The 19,160-nt window shown below is 44.5% G+C and overlaps 1 protein-coding gene across 2 annotated transcripts in view; it reads left to right on the forward strand.

Moving 5' to 3' along the window:
• zzef1 (zinc finger, ZZ-type with EF hand domain 1) overlaps nucleotides 1–18,015 on the forward strand; it is a 36,847-nt gene extending 18,832 nt beyond the window's left edge. The window contains exons 36-54 of one of the 2 annotated variants that reach the window (XM_074610251.1): nucleotides 44–306; nucleotides 732–904; nucleotides 1,229–1,427; nucleotides 1,548–1,711; nucleotides 1,832–2,112; nucleotides 2,680–2,854; nucleotides 2,947–3,079; nucleotides 3,167–3,393; nucleotides 3,491–3,799; nucleotides 3,882–3,982; nucleotides 4,112–4,247; nucleotides 4,441–4,800; nucleotides 4,914–5,057; nucleotides 5,256–5,424; nucleotides 6,355–6,453; nucleotides 6,548–6,764; nucleotides 7,468–7,618; nucleotides 12,868–12,939; nucleotides 14,435–18,015. In XM_074610251.1, the coding sequence (XP_074466352.1) occupies nucleotides 44–306; nucleotides 732–904; nucleotides 1,229–1,427; nucleotides 1,548–1,711; nucleotides 1,832–2,112; nucleotides 2,680–2,854; nucleotides 2,947–3,079; nucleotides 3,167–3,393; nucleotides 3,491–3,799; nucleotides 3,882–3,982; nucleotides 4,112–4,247; nucleotides 4,441–4,800; nucleotides 4,914–5,057; nucleotides 5,256–5,424; nucleotides 6,355–6,453; nucleotides 6,548–6,764; nucleotides 7,468–7,618; nucleotides 12,868–12,939; nucleotides 14,435–14,515 (3,454 nt within the window). In that variant the 3' untranslated portion in view covers nucleotides 14,516–18,015. The remainder of the gene's footprint in view (nucleotides 1–43; nucleotides 307–731; nucleotides 905–1,228; nucleotides 1,428–1,547; nucleotides 1,712–1,831; nucleotides 2,113–2,679; nucleotides 2,855–2,946; nucleotides 3,080–3,166; nucleotides 3,394–3,490; nucleotides 3,800–3,881; nucleotides 3,983–4,111; nucleotides 4,248–4,440; nucleotides 4,801–4,913; nucleotides 5,058–5,255; nucleotides 5,425–6,354; nucleotides 6,454–6,547; nucleotides 6,765–7,467; nucleotides 7,619–12,867; nucleotides 12,940–14,434) is intronic. The other variant, XM_074610252.1, reaches the window with a different exon arrangement.
• Nucleotides 18,016–19,160: the final 1,145 nt, after the last annotated feature.

The raw sequence follows: 19,160 nt of genomic DNA on the forward strand, positions 1-19,160 counted from the left end.
CGACTTGTTGACTTAATAATTTTTTTAACGTTCCCATCTCCAGCCACCTGCCCACCCATCGGATCACGGTGTACCCCATGGTGACCATACGAATCAGTGACCGCCACCGCTTGATCCAGCCCTACATCCACAACTACTCCTGGCTACTGTTTGCTGCTTTGGCCCTCTACACGTCGGAACTGAGCAGTCAGAAGCGGATGGAGGGAGAGTCTTTGGAGTGCAGCACCTTGATCCAGGCCTCGGCCCTGCAGACACACTGCTCCCAACTCATCACTGATTGTTTGCTCAAGGGGCAAACTGGCAAAGGTAAGACCAAACCACAATTTAGTTGTTAAAGGCATTGTTGTGGCATTCAACATTTTGGGAAATACGCTTATTGCTTTCATGCAGAGACTTGCTGTGCGTTTCAATACCCATACTTCTGTTCATGAGCAGTGTTACTGTGGGGGAGAGGAACTCCCTTTAGTGTGGACTTTGGGCTTTGTAACTTTGTAGACCGTTAACATGCACAAAAAACTGTATAACACACTAAAGGAAAGGGGAAAACACAAAAGAATAATAGGTCCTCTTTAAACAAAACGATGGCCTTGGGAGGGATAAAGTCTCCTCTATCCTCTATCAAATTGACTGACTTGTTAAAGGGGGATGCTTCATTGTTTATCCGTGTGTCACAGTGTATTTTTATGTTGTGTCCTTTTACGGCAAACCTTCCTTTGCCACCCTCCACGTAGGTCTACGTTCCTCGGCCTTGCTCGCCCTGCTGTCGTCCAACGAATCGGCTTCTGATAGTGAGCTGTGTCCGGTCTCTCCAGAGTCCTCTCAGGAGCTCAGCACAGCCACCGACACCTCCTCTCTCCCCGGCAGCACCACAGCAATCTGCTCCCCGTCATCTCCCAGGGACAAGGTGAGGAGCAGAAGTCATATTATTAGATGATATGAAGATTGAATGATCTCTGTAGGGGGAGTGGATCATCACAGTGGCAGGAAGTAGAATACATATTTGTGTATCATACACATCCTTAACTATTGGAAGAGTTGATGGATCAGCAGGACATTATTAGATTCACAGATAAACACGTCTGGAAGTATTCCAGCTGATGTACAAAAATAAGTAGAGATATATCCTCTTGTTAATGTAGGTAATACAGTATTTAGTATTCTAACAGTTCAAGAGCTCACACCATTGGGCTGTCAACCTGCTGAATTGTTGTTATCCCCCCACCATTAGAATAAAGAATCAGGTAAGGAGAACAAAACAAAGGAGGTGGCCTCTCCTCCCCCGGCTCCTTCAGCAGAGGTGACGCCCCCGTTAAGCACTGGAGAGGGGGAGAAACTGAAGCTGGTTACCCAGGACACCCTGGACTCCTCCAGCCTCAGCCAGACGCCTTCTGTGTCCAGTGAGGATCCCCTTTCTCCTGTGGTCCGACGTAAGTACTGAGACTACCCCCACCAGGCTGTTTACAGCTCTGATTGTGTTCATTAGTGGTTATTATGACTATCCCTTAGCCGTCTGGATGCAACCATGTATGTTGTTTTTCCATTCTCAGCTTTAGAGTCTGGTCCAGGACCAGTCAACTCTCCAGCATCTGACGTCGTCAAGGAGACAGACGAGAGGCTGCCCCAGGTTCCCCTTCAGGAGCATGTGTTTTCAGAGTGCTCCAGAGAGAGGATCCTGGGACTGCTAGCAGCCATGCTGCCACCAGCCAAACCAGTACGTGAAACCATGCACTCCTGAAATATTCACTATTCTCAATATTGCTTCAGCGTTGTCCTCAGCATGTGTTCCATCGATCTATAGATAACGTTTACATTGTCTTTCTTGTACCCGCAGGGCAACACCCTGTCTCTGCCCAGTCTGAACTCCATCCTGCCCAAGCTGTTCAGGGCAGTCATTTCCAACGCGGGCTCTCTCAACGAGACCTACCACCTCACCCTGGGACTACTGGGTCAGCTGCTGCTCCGAATCCCTCCGACGGAGGCCGACACTGCCGTCACAGAGGCCCTGGCTGACAAATACGACTTGCTAGCACAAGGAGAGGCAGCCAGTTCAGACACCCAGGGCTGGAAGACCACCCAGCTGCTTTTCAGCCTGGGGGCCGTCTGTTTAGACAGGTAAAAAACCTGATAACTTGCCCAAAACTACATGTGATTATCATAAAGTGGGCATGTCTGTTAAGGGGAGACTCGTGGGTACCCATAGAACCCATTTTCATTCACATATCTTGAGGTCAGAGGTCAAGGGACCCCTTTGAAAATGGCCATGGCAGTTTTTATTCGCCAAAATGTATCGCAAGTTTGAAGCATTATTTAGCCTCTTTTGCGGCTTTTCGCAACATTACCAATAGATTCTTTAGGTTTTTTAGTTTCATATGATACCAGTATCGTCACTTTAGCTCTAAAACTGAGCCCGCTACAACCTAAAAATCACAAGTTGCGTTAATGCGGTAAAGAAATTAGTGGTGTTAAAATGAATTTGCTCCACCATAGTAAATGGACTTGCATTTATATAGTTTTATAGTTCATTTTTATTATACTGATGGAATCCCTTAATCACACAGTTGAGATCTTATTTGCCAGAAAGCTAATAGATATTTGCACCGGTGAAGAAATACCATACCAACCATCAGCTGTTAAAGTTATTTAGAGATGTTTTTTCTCCTCTTTTCCTCTGTTTTGCAGTCGTATCGGTCTGGATTGGGCGTGCACAGTGGCAGACATTTTACACAGTCTGAATGCTTGTCTTGAGTGGAGCACAGTCATCGCCGCCTTCACTGACCACTGTATCCAGCAGCTGCCACAAACTCTCAAACGCACCAACCTCTTCACCCTGCTGGTGCTAGTGGGCTTCCCTGAGGTAGGCAGAACACGTACCACTGTACAGGGCAGTGCACTGTGCTCCCTTAACTTTCTCAGCTCAGTTGTGACTTCTCTCTTTGTGTTTGCCAGGTGCTGTGTGTGGGAACCCAGACGGTGTTTATTGACAACGCCAATGAGCAGCACAACATGATCTTGCTCAAACACTTCACAGAAAAGAACCACGCCGCAGTGGTGGATGTTAAGACACGCAAGAGGAAAACAGGTTTGTGCAGTTCACTGTCTAATAACGTTGGCAGTGTGTAGAAATGAACGTGGAGTTAACCCTTTGTGTGCTTTCTCATCTTTCTAGTGAAGGACTACCAACTCATCCAGTCTCAGGATTCCACTGCAGGTGGTCTCCCAGGGCAGATAGAGAGCCAGGACTCCCCGAAGACCCTGCTCAGCCGCTACCTGATCAATTTCACCTCCATCATCAGCCACCTGCTGCAGGCCAGCCAGGACAATGGCTCTCCTGATGCTGTGGAGGCGTCCTGGGTTCTCTCCTTGGCCCTTAAAGGCCTCTACAATACACTGAAGGTACCTAATCATGTGATTAATTATTTGAATGTATTGACAGCCCTAATAAAATGATTCCAGAGGTGGTTTTCTCATTCTGTCGTGTCCTCTTGCGTAGAAACATGGAGTAGAGCAAGCCCAGGAGGACATCCAGCAGTCAGGACTGACCCAGCTGCTGGTGAGGAAGTGCAGCAAAGGGACCGGCTTCAGCAAGCTGTGGCTGCTGCGAGATCTAGAGATCCTCTCCATCATGCTCTACTCCTCCAAGAGGGAGATCCACTCCATGGCCCAGGACCCAGAGCGAGACCAAAGAGAGCAGGACAAGGAGCATGACTCCGACCACTCCAGCTGCGGCCCCGACGAGACCGACGTCAACAAGCCCGACCCTTTAGAGGGTCTCGACGAGGAGACAAAGATTTGCTTCCAGGTGATGAGGGATGCCATTCATAATACATGCAGTAAAATGTTGTACGATGTAATAATCTAAAGTCCCTTTTCTTTCAATGCAGATCACCCACGATGCCTTAAACGCCCCTCTGCCCATCCTGCGAGCCATGTACGAGCTGCAGATGAAGAGAACGGACTCCTTCTTCCTGGAGGTTCAGAAGAGGTCAGCAGAGAATTTCTGTTTAATTTATTTTCTTAATACGATCCACCGTGGTAAAGGTCATATTTTACAATCTCATACTGCCTCTCTGTTTTGTGTTGTACCTTTGTGTTTTTTTGGGGTTTTTTTCAGATTTGATGGAGAAGAGATAAAAACAGATGAGACAATTCGGACGCTGGCTCAGAAGTGGCAACCTAACAGGCGGCCTCGCTCCGAGGAGAGGAACACCAAGGCCGTGGACACTGATATGATCGTGGTGTCATGTGTGGTGAGTTGTTTAAAAATGCGCCCTGAAATAGCATATTTTATTATGAATTGCCAACATCATTACACAGAGGTTTTGTGATGTCAAAAAGCATCTCTTAGAAATGGCTGTTTGGCACATTACCAATATGAACGTTACTAACTATGACAAGAAAGTCAATATTCTGATATATCCCATCATGGCTCTCCTCCCACAGTCTAAACCCAGTCACTGTGAAAAGGCCACAGAGGAGATCAACGTAGTGGCCCAGAAGCTCATCACGAATTCAGAGACTGACTTGCAGCTCAGCTACGCCAAACAGAGGCGCACCAAAAGTTCAGCTCTCCTGCACAAGGAGCTGGACGTGCGCAGCAATCGGGCAGTCCGTCAATACCTGGTGAAGGTCAACCAGGCCATCGCCACGCTGTACGCCCGCCACGTGCTGGCCTCGCTGCTGGCCGACTGGCCCGCGGAGGCGGCGCTGAGCGAGGAGGCCCTGGAGCTGAACGGCGCCTCGCACATGGCCTACATCCTGGACATGCTGATGCAGCTGGAGGAGAGGCCGCTCTGGGAGAAGGTGGGCGGAAGGGAGGAGGAGAATGTGGAGTTTGGTGTGATATGATTACCACATATGATGCATTCTAGGTGTTTTGTGGGTTAATGTGATTGTGATAATCCTTCAATAATCAGATTCTCCAGAGGGTGCTGAAGGGTTGCAGCCAGAGCATGCTGTGCAGTCTGTCCCTCACTGCTTGCCAGTTCATGGAGGAGCCGGGCATGGCCGTGCAGATCAGGGAGTCCAAACACCCATATGACAACAACACCAACTTTGAGGTGGGTGAACTGCATTTTTTTGTTTCTTTTTATCATCAATTAAAGCTATAACTGTTTTAAGAAGTTTATTTTGCCTCATTTGTCTGTTTCCCTCTCTGAGCTGGTCACAAAATGTATATTGTTTAACTAAATGAGACTTTGCATGTCTTTTTCAATTCAGTTTGAAGGCTCAAGTGTGTCCATCTTTTCTTTCTTAAGGACAAGGTGCACATCCCAGGGGCCATCTACCTGTCAGTAAAGTTTGACTCCCGCTGCTACACAGAGGAAGGCTGCGATGAGCTCATCATGTCCAGCAGCAGTGATTTCCTCCAGGACGTCCACAACTTCAGTGGCTCCCCTCAGAAGTGGTCCGATTTTGAGATTCCCGGTGAGAAATATTTTTAAAAGTCGTTAAAGCAGGCAGAGGCCGTTTATTTTTGAGTGTTATTGGGCAAAGATTCCATAATAACCTTTCAGATTATGCTAATTCAAGTGGTACCCCAGGGTAGGCAACCTTCACCCTGCAGCTCTCGTCTCTCCTCTCTCTGTCATAAGCCCCTCCCACCACACGAGCATGGGCACACCGTCGGGAATATCAACATTTTCCTCATAAGACTAAAATGAAAATATCTGAACTTAACATGCACTGAAAAATGAACTTCCCTGGCCTCCACCATTTCTGACAATGTCAACAAACACGTCACAACTCGTGAACTCTGAGCTTTCAGAAACTTACCACTTAGTGGTGGTGAATACCACAAGAGGGGGGCGTTCATGTGGACACTTCTCATGAACACAGTAATCACGACCCCATTTGAAGGCACCGTGTGGCTGTGGTTAGCAGAAGGCTAACCTATTGGCTACATTTTCTCTCCATCCCTGGAAAGCTTCGCCGATATTGGCTGACTCTTTTTTGGATAAGTCTGTCTTCCATTTTTGGGTTGCTTTGCAGTGTAGGAAGTTGTTGCCGATGCTGGAATAGCAACTTTTCCTGCAGGATATTCCGCTGTTGAATCAGGCTTTCACCGAAGGGCCGTGCACGTGTATCTGCATTTGTAGCCAATAGGAACGCTGTCTCTCTGAAATGACCTGTGATTGGCCAAAGTAGATTTTTTAGAGCCTTAAAAAACAGAGCCATGAGGAGGTGCAGGAGTCTAGTTTTTCTCTCAGAACACTTGAATTACAATATGCTGAAAGGTTATTATGGAATTTTTACCCAATGATGTCAAAAACATATCACCTACCCCAGCTTTAATTCCTTTTCTGCTCCACGTGTTCGCATTTCAGATAGTTTGACTATCATGTGTGTTTCTCTCAGGTGATACCCTGTACTACAGATTCATGTCAGACATGAGCAACACAGAGTGGGGCTACAAGTTCACCGTCACAGGAGGCCACAGAGGGCGTTTCCAGACAGGTACTTCACATTAAAACAGATACACACTCATTTTTCCTTTTGTGTATACGTGCTCCATTTGGCAACTCTGCAAACTACCAACTTGAATCCTCAGGTCGGCCAGGTCGTCACCCTCTCTGCCTCTCTTTTGCTCGCCTCCAATCAGGTTTTGAGATACTGAAGCAAATGTTAGCAGATGACCAAGTGCTCGGTCACCTGCCACTGGCTGACATCTGGGAGTGGCAGGTGGGCGTGGCCTGTCGCCAGACGGGGAACCAGCGACTGAAAGCCATTCACTTGTTGCTCCGCCTCCTGCAGTGTCAGTCCCAGACGTAAGAGTCCAGCCTTGTTTATGCATTTCTGTCTCTTTCCTTACGATTCTCTTCAGTGCTTCTCACACTTTTTCTGTCTTCACTGAAATCTTATAAAAACTACGGTCTTATATTGTCCTGTATGGACACCCAAAGTATTATTCACAAACAATCTCACTCGGGCATAAGGCCCATCCACCTGGACCTAAGTAATGGCTAGGAGGACCCAGTGCACATTTTAACCTCTGCAGTGTATTTCCTCCAGAGCTGTGTGCAGGACTCCACACATGGTTTGCATAAAAGCCTTCATAATCCCTCATGTCCTGGTAGTCACCACGGAAATGAGGTAAAGGATGTGTGTAGGAATTTGCATATGTGCAGACTGACCCGGCTACCATCTGGTCACAACGACAACATCACACACTATGAGAATTATAAACCCATTTCAGTTTGTTCTTAAAATGATATCCTTAATGTTACTTAACACAGAAACTTCAGATATATTTAGAGATTCTGGGTGTTTCAATGAGGGAAGTGTAATTGAACATTTTTGTGGAAAAACCATATCAGAGGTTACAAGATAAATGTCATGATAAACGTATGGAGTTTCTTTTCCAGCCACACCTTTGTTTTTCACAGAATGTAACTCTCTATCATCCTGTTCTGCCTGTGTGTGTGTGTATACGTGTTTATTCGCCTAACTCTCGATTTGTTTGCACTCCAGAGCCTGTGAGCTGATGCTGCTGCGACCTCTGTGGCAGCTCTTCATGACTATGGAAAACAGCCTGAGCCAGGATCCCACCAGTATCACCGTGCTACTGCCTCTTCACCGAGCCCTCACTGAACTCTTCTTCATCGCAGAGGCCCGTGCCATTGTGAGTAACGCATACACACACACACACACACACACACACACACACACACACATATATATATATATGCAAGCCACATCTAGGCCCTGTTCAGACCTGGTATTGACATGTGTCCTGAGGGATCCCATCACAAGTGGACAGCTCTAAGTACAGATGTGAACGCACTCAAGGCGCATTGATGACGCATTGAGATCCAATCCACATCCAGAGGTTGTCTGGGCCACATATGGCCACATTCTTTTAGCAGTGTGTACGTGTATGTGTCCTGGGCCACATTAAGGACCGCCGGCTCAACTGACGTCACGCTGGGATCCGCAGGTCTCTGCGCTCTTCAGGTGAATAGACAGGTAGACGTGAGCACTTGTCTGCCTCGAGGCATGGAAACGGTTGCTGTGCTCTGCTGTATTCTGTTGTTACAACTGTATTTTATTAAAATATATCTTATCTTTAGGCTACATATCTACAGACTATCAGACTAGGCACAGGAAGTGCATTATTATTATCATACTGTCGGAGATGTGTTTGTGTTTTTGTTCCGGTGCTTTGCACAGAGCTGACACCCAACCACCCGCCCGCCTGCTGTTGCCTGGCAAAGGCACCAGTGTTGGCGGCACGGAGGTCCGCCGGTACAATAACCTTACATTTTGATGTTAATAAAATGTACCCAAATTCATGAATATGTAGGACATTACTACTGACATTCATGTAGTATTACGTCACAACGTCTGATGTATCAGCCATGTATTTCCTACGTGTTTACTTGCATATAGAGCGATATGGTCACTGGAGACGCATGTGGAGACGCATTCTAATGCGAGGTGTGAACGGATGTACTTAAAGCTGTCCACGTGTTTTCGGATCACTCAGGAACACTCTGAAAGGGCATAGGGCCAGTGCTGTATAGGTGTTGTTGTTAAAGCTGGAGGTGGGGCAAAGTGACATTTGAGGTATTTGTTTAGTTGTGTTGACTGTTTTTGCTGTGATGACAGCATTATGGACTCAACCAGGCTGTTTGTGTAGATCATCTTTCAGTCTGCGTTCCTTTAAGACAACCTGTCCCGTGTTTTTCGTTTTTTCTTTTAGCTTGACATTAACATATTCAGTACGAGGCGATTTGAATGAAACGATGAGAGCAAAAGAGTCACCATTTTCTTCTTTAGTTCTGTCTTTGCCCCCCCTCTCCCCTCTCTCTCTGACTATATCTGTCTCTCTGTGAGATGAGCATGTTTTTCCTCCACCCACCTGTTCTGTGCTGGGCTCGGGGCCAAAGCCCAGCCCTGCCATCTGTCAGACAGCACAGTGCCACACTGGCTCCCTGCAGACTGCATGGGAGAGGACGAGATGCTATCCATTTTGTGATGCGTACGGTCTCTCTCTCTCTCTCACTCTCTCCTCCTCCTCTCTCTCCGCTGTCTTGAATTATTGATTAAGAGAATGCTCAAGGATTATGAGCGCGCCGTCAGCCAGGAGGTTCCCATCTGTGAACGCGATTGAACCAGACCGTCCCAGAAAAGCGCTACCTTTCCCGTTCCCTTCTGGTCTGGTCGCCGAGGCCCCGAGGCTTTGACCTGACAATAAAAAGACATCAGTCGACTTGTCATTCAGGATGGATTTCTGTGCTCCCCTGAATGTTGTTTTCATGCGAGGGAGGATGAGTAAATGGAGCAGTATGTGTTGGCAACCACCAGGGGGCAGTAGCAGTACTCATCAGTTTTCCTTGGGATGCCCTTCATGGACACTCCAGTCCAGTGTTGTTGTAGCAATGATAGACACATGTTGGTGTGTGGCACGTCCCAGCGCCTCCATCCAGCAGAGCATCATCACAGAGCACGACCTGCCTTTCATCAACACAAATGTGTGTGCCGCAGCATGATGTCTGTGGTAACGAGTGTTTTGCACAAGGGCACGCACAGCGGATGTTTCAAAACAGATACGTTGACCCATTCACTTCCCCCATCTCAGCCTTGCCAGCATTCTGCTGATAAAACGGGGAAATACTTCATGTTGGTTTTAAAAAGACACACACCTGCTAACTCTTTTGGCAGCTGTCACAGTGAGTGGTGGTTGGTGTTGCACTTCAGGATGTGGTTCAAAGTATTACAAGAATAAAAAGGAAAAATGTCTGTCAGTTGAACCTGAAGACGCCAGGGAATGTGATTCTAAACTGGGTTACACAGGCGACAACTCGGCTCTGCACCATCTAGATTGGATTCAGCTGGATTTACTGATCCGTAGTGGTGGGGGAAAAAATCTAGTCTAGTCATGATACGTACATGAAAACAAAGCGCCGTTTGCTGACCATTTTCACACCACTCTCACTCACCACTTAGCTTCATTCCAGATGGCCGTGTTGTCGTGAAAATATCCGTGTATTGGAATGATCAGATGAGATGAAGATGAAAAATGAGAAACGTCTCCTCTGTTTTTCCTCTTCACTTTACTCGTTGGCTTGCTTTCCTCACTTCCATTTCTCTTCTCGTGCACTGATTCACTTAAGCTGAACAGCCAAGGCAGACTAGAGCCTACGATGCGGGACAATCTAGGCCAACAGACGCTCACCGACAGCCCCACACTGTCAGATGGCCGACTGTCGGCCCGGTGTGTCAAGGACTTTAGGAATCGATTGGTACCAACAATGTCATGTTAACTTGTTTGGAAGAAGTTACGCACAATTTTGGTGAGGACAAACTGGCATGGTCATTTTCAAAGGGGTCCCTTGACCTAAAGATATGTGAATGAAAACTCTGAGATGAACAGAGTGAAAACTGTATCTGATTAGATAAAACAGATGTTGACAAACTTTATAATTTGCAGTTGACAAAATAATATATCCCAATACAGTATATCTTATCGCAAAAAGTTTTAAAATCGCAATAAGATCGTATCGTGACTTAAGTATCATGATAACATTGTGGGGCCTCTGGTGATTCCCACCCCTACTGTTCCAGGACTTGTGCATTTGTTCACAGAGGATTTTATAACGAGGCAGGACTGTTCTGATAGAGGGGAACATTCACTATTTAAGATCCATCTTGAAATGGTCATAAATATTGGAAAACCTTCATCAGCTGTAAGCATTAGTGCTTCACCTTACAACACAGTGCACTACCCGTCACCATCCTCCTAAAAAGTAAGGATTAGTGTTGACTAAGGTTGGAGGTACTCATGTCATGTTGACATTAGGACTGTCAATCGATTAAATAGGTAATCGCGATTAATCGCACATTTTGTATCTGGTCAAAATGTACCTTAAAGGGAGATTTGACAAGTATTTAATATTCGTATCAACATGGCAGTGGGCAAATATGCTTGCTTTATGCAAATGTATGTATATATTTATTATTGGAAATCAATTAATAACACAAAACAATGACAAATATTGTCCAGAAACCCTCACAGGTACTGCATTTAGCATAAAAATATATGCTCAACAGGCAACAACAGCTGTCAGTGTGTCAGTGTGCTGACTTGACTATGACTTGCCCCAAAACTGCATGTGATTATCATAAAGTGGGCATGTCTGTAAAGGGGAGACTCGTGGGTACCCATAGAACCCATTTTCATTCACATATTCAATTCAATTTATTCAATTTCAATTTATTTTTATATAGCGTCAAATCACAACAGAAGTTATCAGAGGTCCCTTGACCTCTGACATATCTTGAGGTCAGAGGTCAAGGGACCCCTTTGAAAATGGCCATGCCAATTTTTCCTCACCAAGATTTAAGTTTGGAAAAATTTGAAGCGTTATTTAACCTCCTTCGCAAAACAAACCAATGGATTCCTTAGGTTTTTTCTAGTTTCATATGATGCCAGTATCTTCACTCTAGCTTTAAAACTGAGCTACAACCTGAAAATCACAGGTTGCTTTAAAGGCGTTTGAAAAAGCGAATTTGCGATAACTTGTTTAAGGCGTTAACTTTGACAGCCCTAGTGTTGACTAAGATTAGTGTCATGTTGACATATGAGCTGAACTGTAGTGATGACATACAGCTCCAAAAAGACTACTGTAAAATCATGGGAGACTAATGAGTGGACACATCATGGAGCCTTCTGTGTCCATATTAGGTCTGAGCCTAGAACCGGCTTATTTTAAAGCTTTTGTGGTCACATTCCAGCATCAGCTCTCTCTCTTTCTACGCACGCAGAGTTCACGGCCAGGTCCACTGAGATTCAGTGAACTCTCTTCCCCAGGAAGTGAAAGTTATATTTAGGAAATCAAAACGGTATGTCATGCACTACCGACTGTACAAATGGTCCTAGGATGTTCCCCAGCATAAACATTGGGGGTGCTGCGAGACGGATGGTGGACCAGGGCTCTGGACTGTGTCTCCAGCTCTGTGAAAAGCTCCATTTGGCCAGTCTCAGCCCATTTAGCCGCTATGTAGTCTTATCTCTGTTCCCCCAACTCCTTGCGCTTATGTAACGCGAGGTATGTCTCTCTCCCGTCGGGCTCTAGTGGAAGCACTCCACGGGTTTGTTTATAATTTTGATTGACCGTTCCAACATTCCTCAGTTAAATTTGACGCTGAGATGGAGATGAAGAGCGGTCAGAGAACCAGGCCTCATTTATAACTGAATTCATCCCTTATGTAACCTCTTAAGGCAGTCTGTCTCGGGGAAGTTCCTCGTATTCGTGACAGTTATGCAAAAGAGTAGAGAAGCAAAGAGGCGAAACTCTTCTTTTTGACAACAGCCGCTACATGGCGCTGCGGTAGCGCTGTCGCCATTTTGGACTGAAAACACCAATGAGTCCATAGCCATGGATGTATAAAGAGACTTTTTTTTTCGTGGTATAAATCAACTGCCTAGTACGAACACTTAAATAGCCCTCATTTAAATCATTATGTCGCTCCCTTTATGCTCCTCTGGGAAGCGGCTGGGTAAAAAGTTTCATAAATAAATAAGTAAATAGTTATAATAGTATGCATATTTATAATATTTTTACTGTTCAACACAGGATATTTTGGTAGAGACATTAAAATTATGATAACAGAATAGAAATAATTTAGTTTTACTTTTGTACGGCACTTTGTAGGTCGACGTTTTACCGCCATCCGGTAGTCGCTTTCAGTCCAAAATGGCGGAAGCATAGCTCTGCTGCTGGGCACTGAATTGACTTTCACTTCTTAATAATATACATTCTTTGGTTTTGTGTTTATGTGAGATTATCTGTGTGTTTTTTTTTGCGAGCTGCATTTGGAAACATGGCAGAAGACACACTAGTTACCAGTCTTTGATGTGTTTTCCAGGCTCAGGGCATCCTCCAGGAGTACTTGTTAGCCATGACTACGGACGAGACGCTCCTCAATCACACCGCAATGGTAAGAGCTTCAAGCTTTTTCTTTTTTTCTGTTTTTGCATAATAACCACTGATGACTTTTTACATCTCTTGCCTTTCTAATTTCAAAGTCCTGCCTTCAGCCAGGCTCTCTCAGGTCATCTTTGATGCTTTTGAATTGCTGCCTGACGTGAATGATAGTAGCTCAAAGAAGTTGCGCACCCCTGAAAGTGTTGTAACATTACGCAACTCTTCTTTCTTAAACACGCGGTCCCGTCGGTTGAACGGCCTTCAGTCGCTGTGAGTCAGCTCGCGGCTGGAGTCTCTTTTTGCTAGTGAATCACCGAGCTGTTGACACCCAGCAGATCCCTCTGCGCCTCCCTCCCCTTGTTTTGAATATGTGTGGGCCGCACTCAGGACTAATGTATTTGGTAATTACAGTCCATTAGAATTTGCGGCACAGCGAGCCACAGCGTTCTCTGTACTGTGGACCCCGCAGTACAGCAGAGGCGCCTGAAGGCAGTTACAGAGGAGGAGAGGATGTGGGGTGGTGAAATAAACATAGGTGGGTGGTTCTGTTGTAGCGGTTACCTAATACCTGTCAGGTTGAAAACAGAACCATAGATGACTTGGCAGTAGTCGTAACTATTATGATAACAACGATGCAAAGTAAAAATTCATCCTGTTATTCACTCAATTAAACAGATAACAGTGTAACATCGCTGTGTTTTTTGATATGACATTTGCAACCATCTGATCACGTAACAGCCAAATCATCAGGTACTGCTGCTGTATTGGACTGCTCGGCTCCAAGGAAATCACTGGGTGAAGGGTATTTTTCAAGAAACATCACAAATTATTGAACAGCCACAAGAGTGAAAGTGCAGAGGGGAACGTAATCATTCACTCTCAGACCTAAAAAATAAATACATTTGGTATTTTCTGTGAGGAACTTTGATAGAAAATAAAATATTTAAGTGCCACTGAGACTGGAGATCTGAATTAGCAGGTATATCATGTCACGTTCGTTAAGTTAAAGCTTCACTAATAAATATGTCTATATTAACAATGGATCAAATGAATAAAGTTTATTGTGAAAGGCGTCATTTGTAGTTACAAAAGCGAATTGTCACCTGACTACAGTTCCTCTCAGATCTACTTTCAGCTCATTGTTTTTGTTTTGTAGCCTTTACTGGTCAGTAGTTGTCATCCTCTCTCTGGACCGAGCCGGAGAGAAACAACAACCCACTTACTGATATCATCAACCTGCAGGCAGCAGTGAACAAAAGCACTGAAGGCAGTTCAATCTGTTAAGCACTTCTGTTTATTAGATAAGGTGACGTAAACCGCACAGAAGTCCTTGATTCATCAGTTTAGTCACCCTCAATTTGCCTGTTTATCATCACTCAACATGCTGTACACAGCACAGGTGGAAAACAAGCTTTTTCTCACGTCTCGTTTTATAACTTCACTCTGCTTGATTTTTCTCTCTCCCCGCGCTGTATTTCATCCACATACTGTTTTTTTTCATTGTGTAGGCTCTGAAGAACATCGCTGCCATCAGCCTGGCTATCAATTACCCCAATAAATCTACCAAGCTGCTCAACATGTCCCCTTGAGAGGTCCACTGAGAGAGAGAGGAGGAGAACAACCGGAAAAAGGGGGACGCGTCCTGACTCAGCTGAACGAGGGGACGGGGAGGTGAGGGAGGAAAAGCTCCCCGACCATCCAGTGCTTTCCTTCTAAAGGGACCCCCTCCACGCCGGTAACTCTCAGCAGCACTCTGGTCCGGAGCTGTGGAGGGGTACTCCGAGAGCACTTTCCACACTTACTCACAATCCTTTTTGCCTTAGGTTAAACCGGTATATCAGCATGTGCATTCACTGGAACAGGAACAATTGCGGGGTCTCTCTTTCTTTTCTGTTTTTTAAGTTTTTTACTTGAAGATGCTAAAGGACATGAAGTGTGCCAAATTCGCGACCTTCAAGGGGAAGTATATTCCTTTTTTTTCTGCCTTTGTTCCTCCTTAACAGCAGCCACTCTGGGTTACATAGTTGATCATGGTGAAAACAGGTCACCATGGCGACTTGCGTGTCTCTGTGGACATGTAAAGCATCCTAAAAATACTGTCCAGGACAGTGGAGTCTCATTAGTCACCATGGGGAGAAAGTGCTGACCTACTAGCTCATTCCACTCCTTCCTTCCTTCCTTCCCTCCCTCCTTCTATCATTTGATCTACACCTCCTTTCTTCCTAGCCACCTTCATTATTTACTTCTTTCCTTTTCTGACAACAGAAGTAGATGATGATATTTTTTGTTTTAGGGCTCCTGTTGAAGGGAAGGATCGGTATATCATCACAGATATCCGAACCATATATCTGATCTGCGACTTTCTGTCATGATGACACGTGTAATGTGCACTAAGACCCGCTTCAGAACTGCTGACAGTTTGATCGGGCCAAACGGGATTAAGATGATACTCAAATAGCCATAGTCTTTGCATAGGATGAGAATTATCATTACAGCTGAGGGAAAACTGTGATAATATACTATTGCAATGCATTCCTCCGTGTTATTCTATCAATATGTTGAAGTATTTTCACTCCATTACTAGTGAATGAATGAACGACCATTATGATGTCAAATGAAGATGAATAACAGCAAACAAATCATAGAGAAACCCCGAATCTCTTAAAGGCTTTCAGTTTTATCCACTGATTTATTTATTATTATTTTATCTAATGTATAATTACATTCATTTTTCACAGCAGTGAAAGAAACAATTCTCATAAATTATAGTGTATGACACTATCATGTGCCCATCATACTTGCCAACCTTGAGATCTTAAATATAGGGAGGATTTAAAAGCAGGTGTTCGGTGGGTCCTCCCCCAGAACAATTTGAGTTTCAGAGACCTTGTTTCCTGCATTTTGGTGACTTAAAGAATTTAAATAACAAAATAATAAGTACGTTGCAACGGCATTTTTATGTTAAACTTTTGATTTTACCTTTAATTCTCAGGAAAGAAAACTGAATGATTCGCCCTTTCTGGCGTAAACTAATATTCATCAGTTTTTAGTCATTAATTTTTTGCCCCTGCTTGATTATTTCTTTCAGATTTCAATTTCTCCGTCTCTCACTCACTGAAGGTCCTTTCAGCACCACCGCGCTCTGAAACCCATTATTTCCAACGGCTTGCGCCGCGCCACTGCAGCTTTTTCGCTACGTCGAGCAAAGCCAGACTTTGGGCGCTGCACGCTGTGGCGAGCGCACAAACCCCAAGGAAGTGCACCGGGCTGTGAAGCAAATTTTTGTAGTGGCCAAACGGCGGTACTACAACTTCTGTGTCCGTCATGTGATGCCGTCATGTGATGCCGACGTCCGTAACTCAGCGGATCATTTTTTTTAGGTAAATCATCTTCCCAGTACGAACACTTGAATAGCCCTTATTTAAATTATTAGGTCTTAAAAAATTAAAAATGCACTAATAGCAGAATCCAGAGTTATTTTCCTTCCTCCGCTCATGTGAATGAGCCCCAGACTGAGGCTGGAGCGAGGGCTGAGAGGCGGAGTTAAAGGAAACGCCACTGCGCCTGCTCTATGGGCCCGATGGATGCGGAAGATCGCCAGATGATCCGGGTATTTTATCCCTCGACGGTCGAGCCATTTTGGCTTCATGCGCCACTGAGCAACTCTCATAGAAATGAATGGGGGCCCTCTTACAACACTGTATCCAGTTCTCTTTATACATCCATGGTATAGATAACAAAAAGGAAAGAAGGTGTAAAAATTTGCCAGAAATGGGGAGAAATACAGGAGAATTGTGACCCTCGGAAGAAACCGGGAGAGGGCAATGAAAAACATGAGTCGGGTTGGCAAGTATACTCCCCATACTTTGTGTATCGTGATGAATGTGGTGTCATTACACAAATATCTATAACAGAGCAAACACAGTTGATTCCCACTAATGCACAGATGGACTGTCTTTCCCACTTATAAAAACGTAATTGTTCAGAATTGAAGTTGACATACTGAGAAACATAAACTGTAAAATAGACACATTATCCCACTTATTCACTGGTAACACATCTCATATTTTGTAAGCTGACAACGTTGAATTCTTCAATACTGAATTACCTCATCTTTTGTAATTACACAGATAATTGGTGTGACGCTTCCTTAAATGTTTAATGTGACTTTTAATCACATGACACCAACCCCACATGTTATTAAAGCTGAGATCCACCTGTAGCCACTTCCACAGAGACCGGTCATGTACGTTCATGTTAAAGAAGGCATCAAGTTTTTGTATGTTGACAAATTGAAAGTTTTAAAGAGAGCGAGTGGACAGGGGGGTTGTTTTCCAATCATTAATGTATTCATTTCAAATGAAGAGATTCGTTTAGTTGTAGGAAGTCATGGTGGTTTATACCAAAGAAACCAATCATTGTGAGCCATGAAACATCTCTGAAAGAGCTCCTGGTAGAGTTCCTTCTGTTCTGTCACATATCAGATAGCTACCCGGTGAGAAGCTGGAGAAGCAGAGGAAACCTTTAGACCTTGTTTTTTTTTTATTTTACTTTTGACTTTTATTTTTGAAATGGTCCCTCCGAGGACCGTAGAATAGCTCGGTGGTTTTGTTTACACAGACATCAGCTGCAGTGAGGACAGAGAGGAAGAGATACATGGCCTCCGTTTGGCTTCTACGACGCCTCACCTATCTACGACGTGCCTACGGTTAAAAATGAAGCAATCATAATTTAACTCATGTTAGCCGAATAGTTATTAATTCTATTTTAAAAGAGAAATATATTGTTTCATTTGAAGTTTTTTGTAACTTTTTACTTTTAACGTTGTTGGTTTTTTTTCGCGAGGATGCTTGATATTCGAGGCTGACTAATTTGAATGTACATATCTGTGAATATTAATTGCACAGGAAAAAGACTTTGATATCAACCCCACGTACAAATATAAACTTTATTGGGCACTAACAGATGGACACTTTGATTCTGATTTTGTATGCATGGCACATTGAAGGTAAAGAAAAACAACAACCACGTACTGCTTGGGTTGAGATGTGATCCATTTCTAATAAAAATAGAAATGACTTAAATACAACTTCTGCTGTCATCTTCATCTTTTCCGTGTGTAGGCTCAACAGAATTTCTGTGCACCAACAAATAATGTATCGATCACTCCGTCTGCATCGAATAGTGCCCACACACTCACTCCCAGCAGATACTGTACTCTGTGATCCAACACCAACGTCGATAGTTCTCGTTTCACGCTGCTTCTCGCCCTTTAACCTTTAAGAAAACAAGTACACTTTATTCCAGACATCCACATATATTCAGCCGAATCGCTCCTTTCTGCAATCGGAAAAAAAAGTCCATTGGTATGCCTTCTGTTTATTCAGAGTCTTCTTTTACCTCAAATGCCCCCCAGCTCCTGGTCTGCTTCCTCTATCTGTCCCCTGCCGGGAATCTGGAGTCTCAGGGACAATGCTGATTGAGGGAGGGAGCGATGATCACTGGGGCGGTAATGACATCAAATGGAGGAAATATTCAATAATGCTCCAGATGATTCACTGCCCCTCCGCGCTACCGAAGCCCCCACACCGGAGTGAGTCAGCTCTCCTCCTGCTCGGCTCCCCTCTGCTCGGTCTGCTGCTTCTTTTTTTTTCACCCAACATCCCAGTGCTCTGTTTTACCCAAGGTGAAAAGAAGCAGCTGTGACGGTAGAGAGAAAACAAAACAGGCTTACAGTAACTGTCATATCACGATATGTCTCAACGCCGTGGTAAAGCTGGGCGAGATGCTGTGTTGGGATTAGACATTTGTGATTTTGGTTACTGTGACTTCCCATTCCATTACAAAGTCACCCATTTTGAACATGCAGTATTGGACTGTTCCAATGAAGAAGCAAAATCGCTAGCATCACTATGCGTGCATGCACCATCAGTGTGTTTTTGCCGTGTGCCCATATATAAATGAGTTGCTTGGTGTTGGAATGGAGATTTGTTTTTGGTAAAAATGGTTATCATGAGCTTTGTTTGTTTTGATGCTCAGAGGATATGAGCACCATGTGCAGCGGATATTCCAAAAGCTGAAGCTGGTTTTTAGTGAGTTATGGTGAAAAGACATTTTTATTAACAAAACCAGTACACCAGAGAGGTTTCTAACTCTTCTGAATAACGTTACATCATCTGGGTCGTTTCTTTTCATTAATTTTCTATTATTAGTCGCTGAAGATGATTTGAAACT

Source organism: Sebastes fasciatus, chromosome 16, assembly GCF_043250625.1.
Source record: "Sebastes fasciatus isolate fSebFas1 chromosome 16, fSebFas1.pri, whole genome shotgun sequence".
NCBI classification, from domain to species: Eukaryota; Metazoa; Chordata; class Actinopteri; order Perciformes; family Sebastidae; genus Sebastes; species Sebastes fasciatus.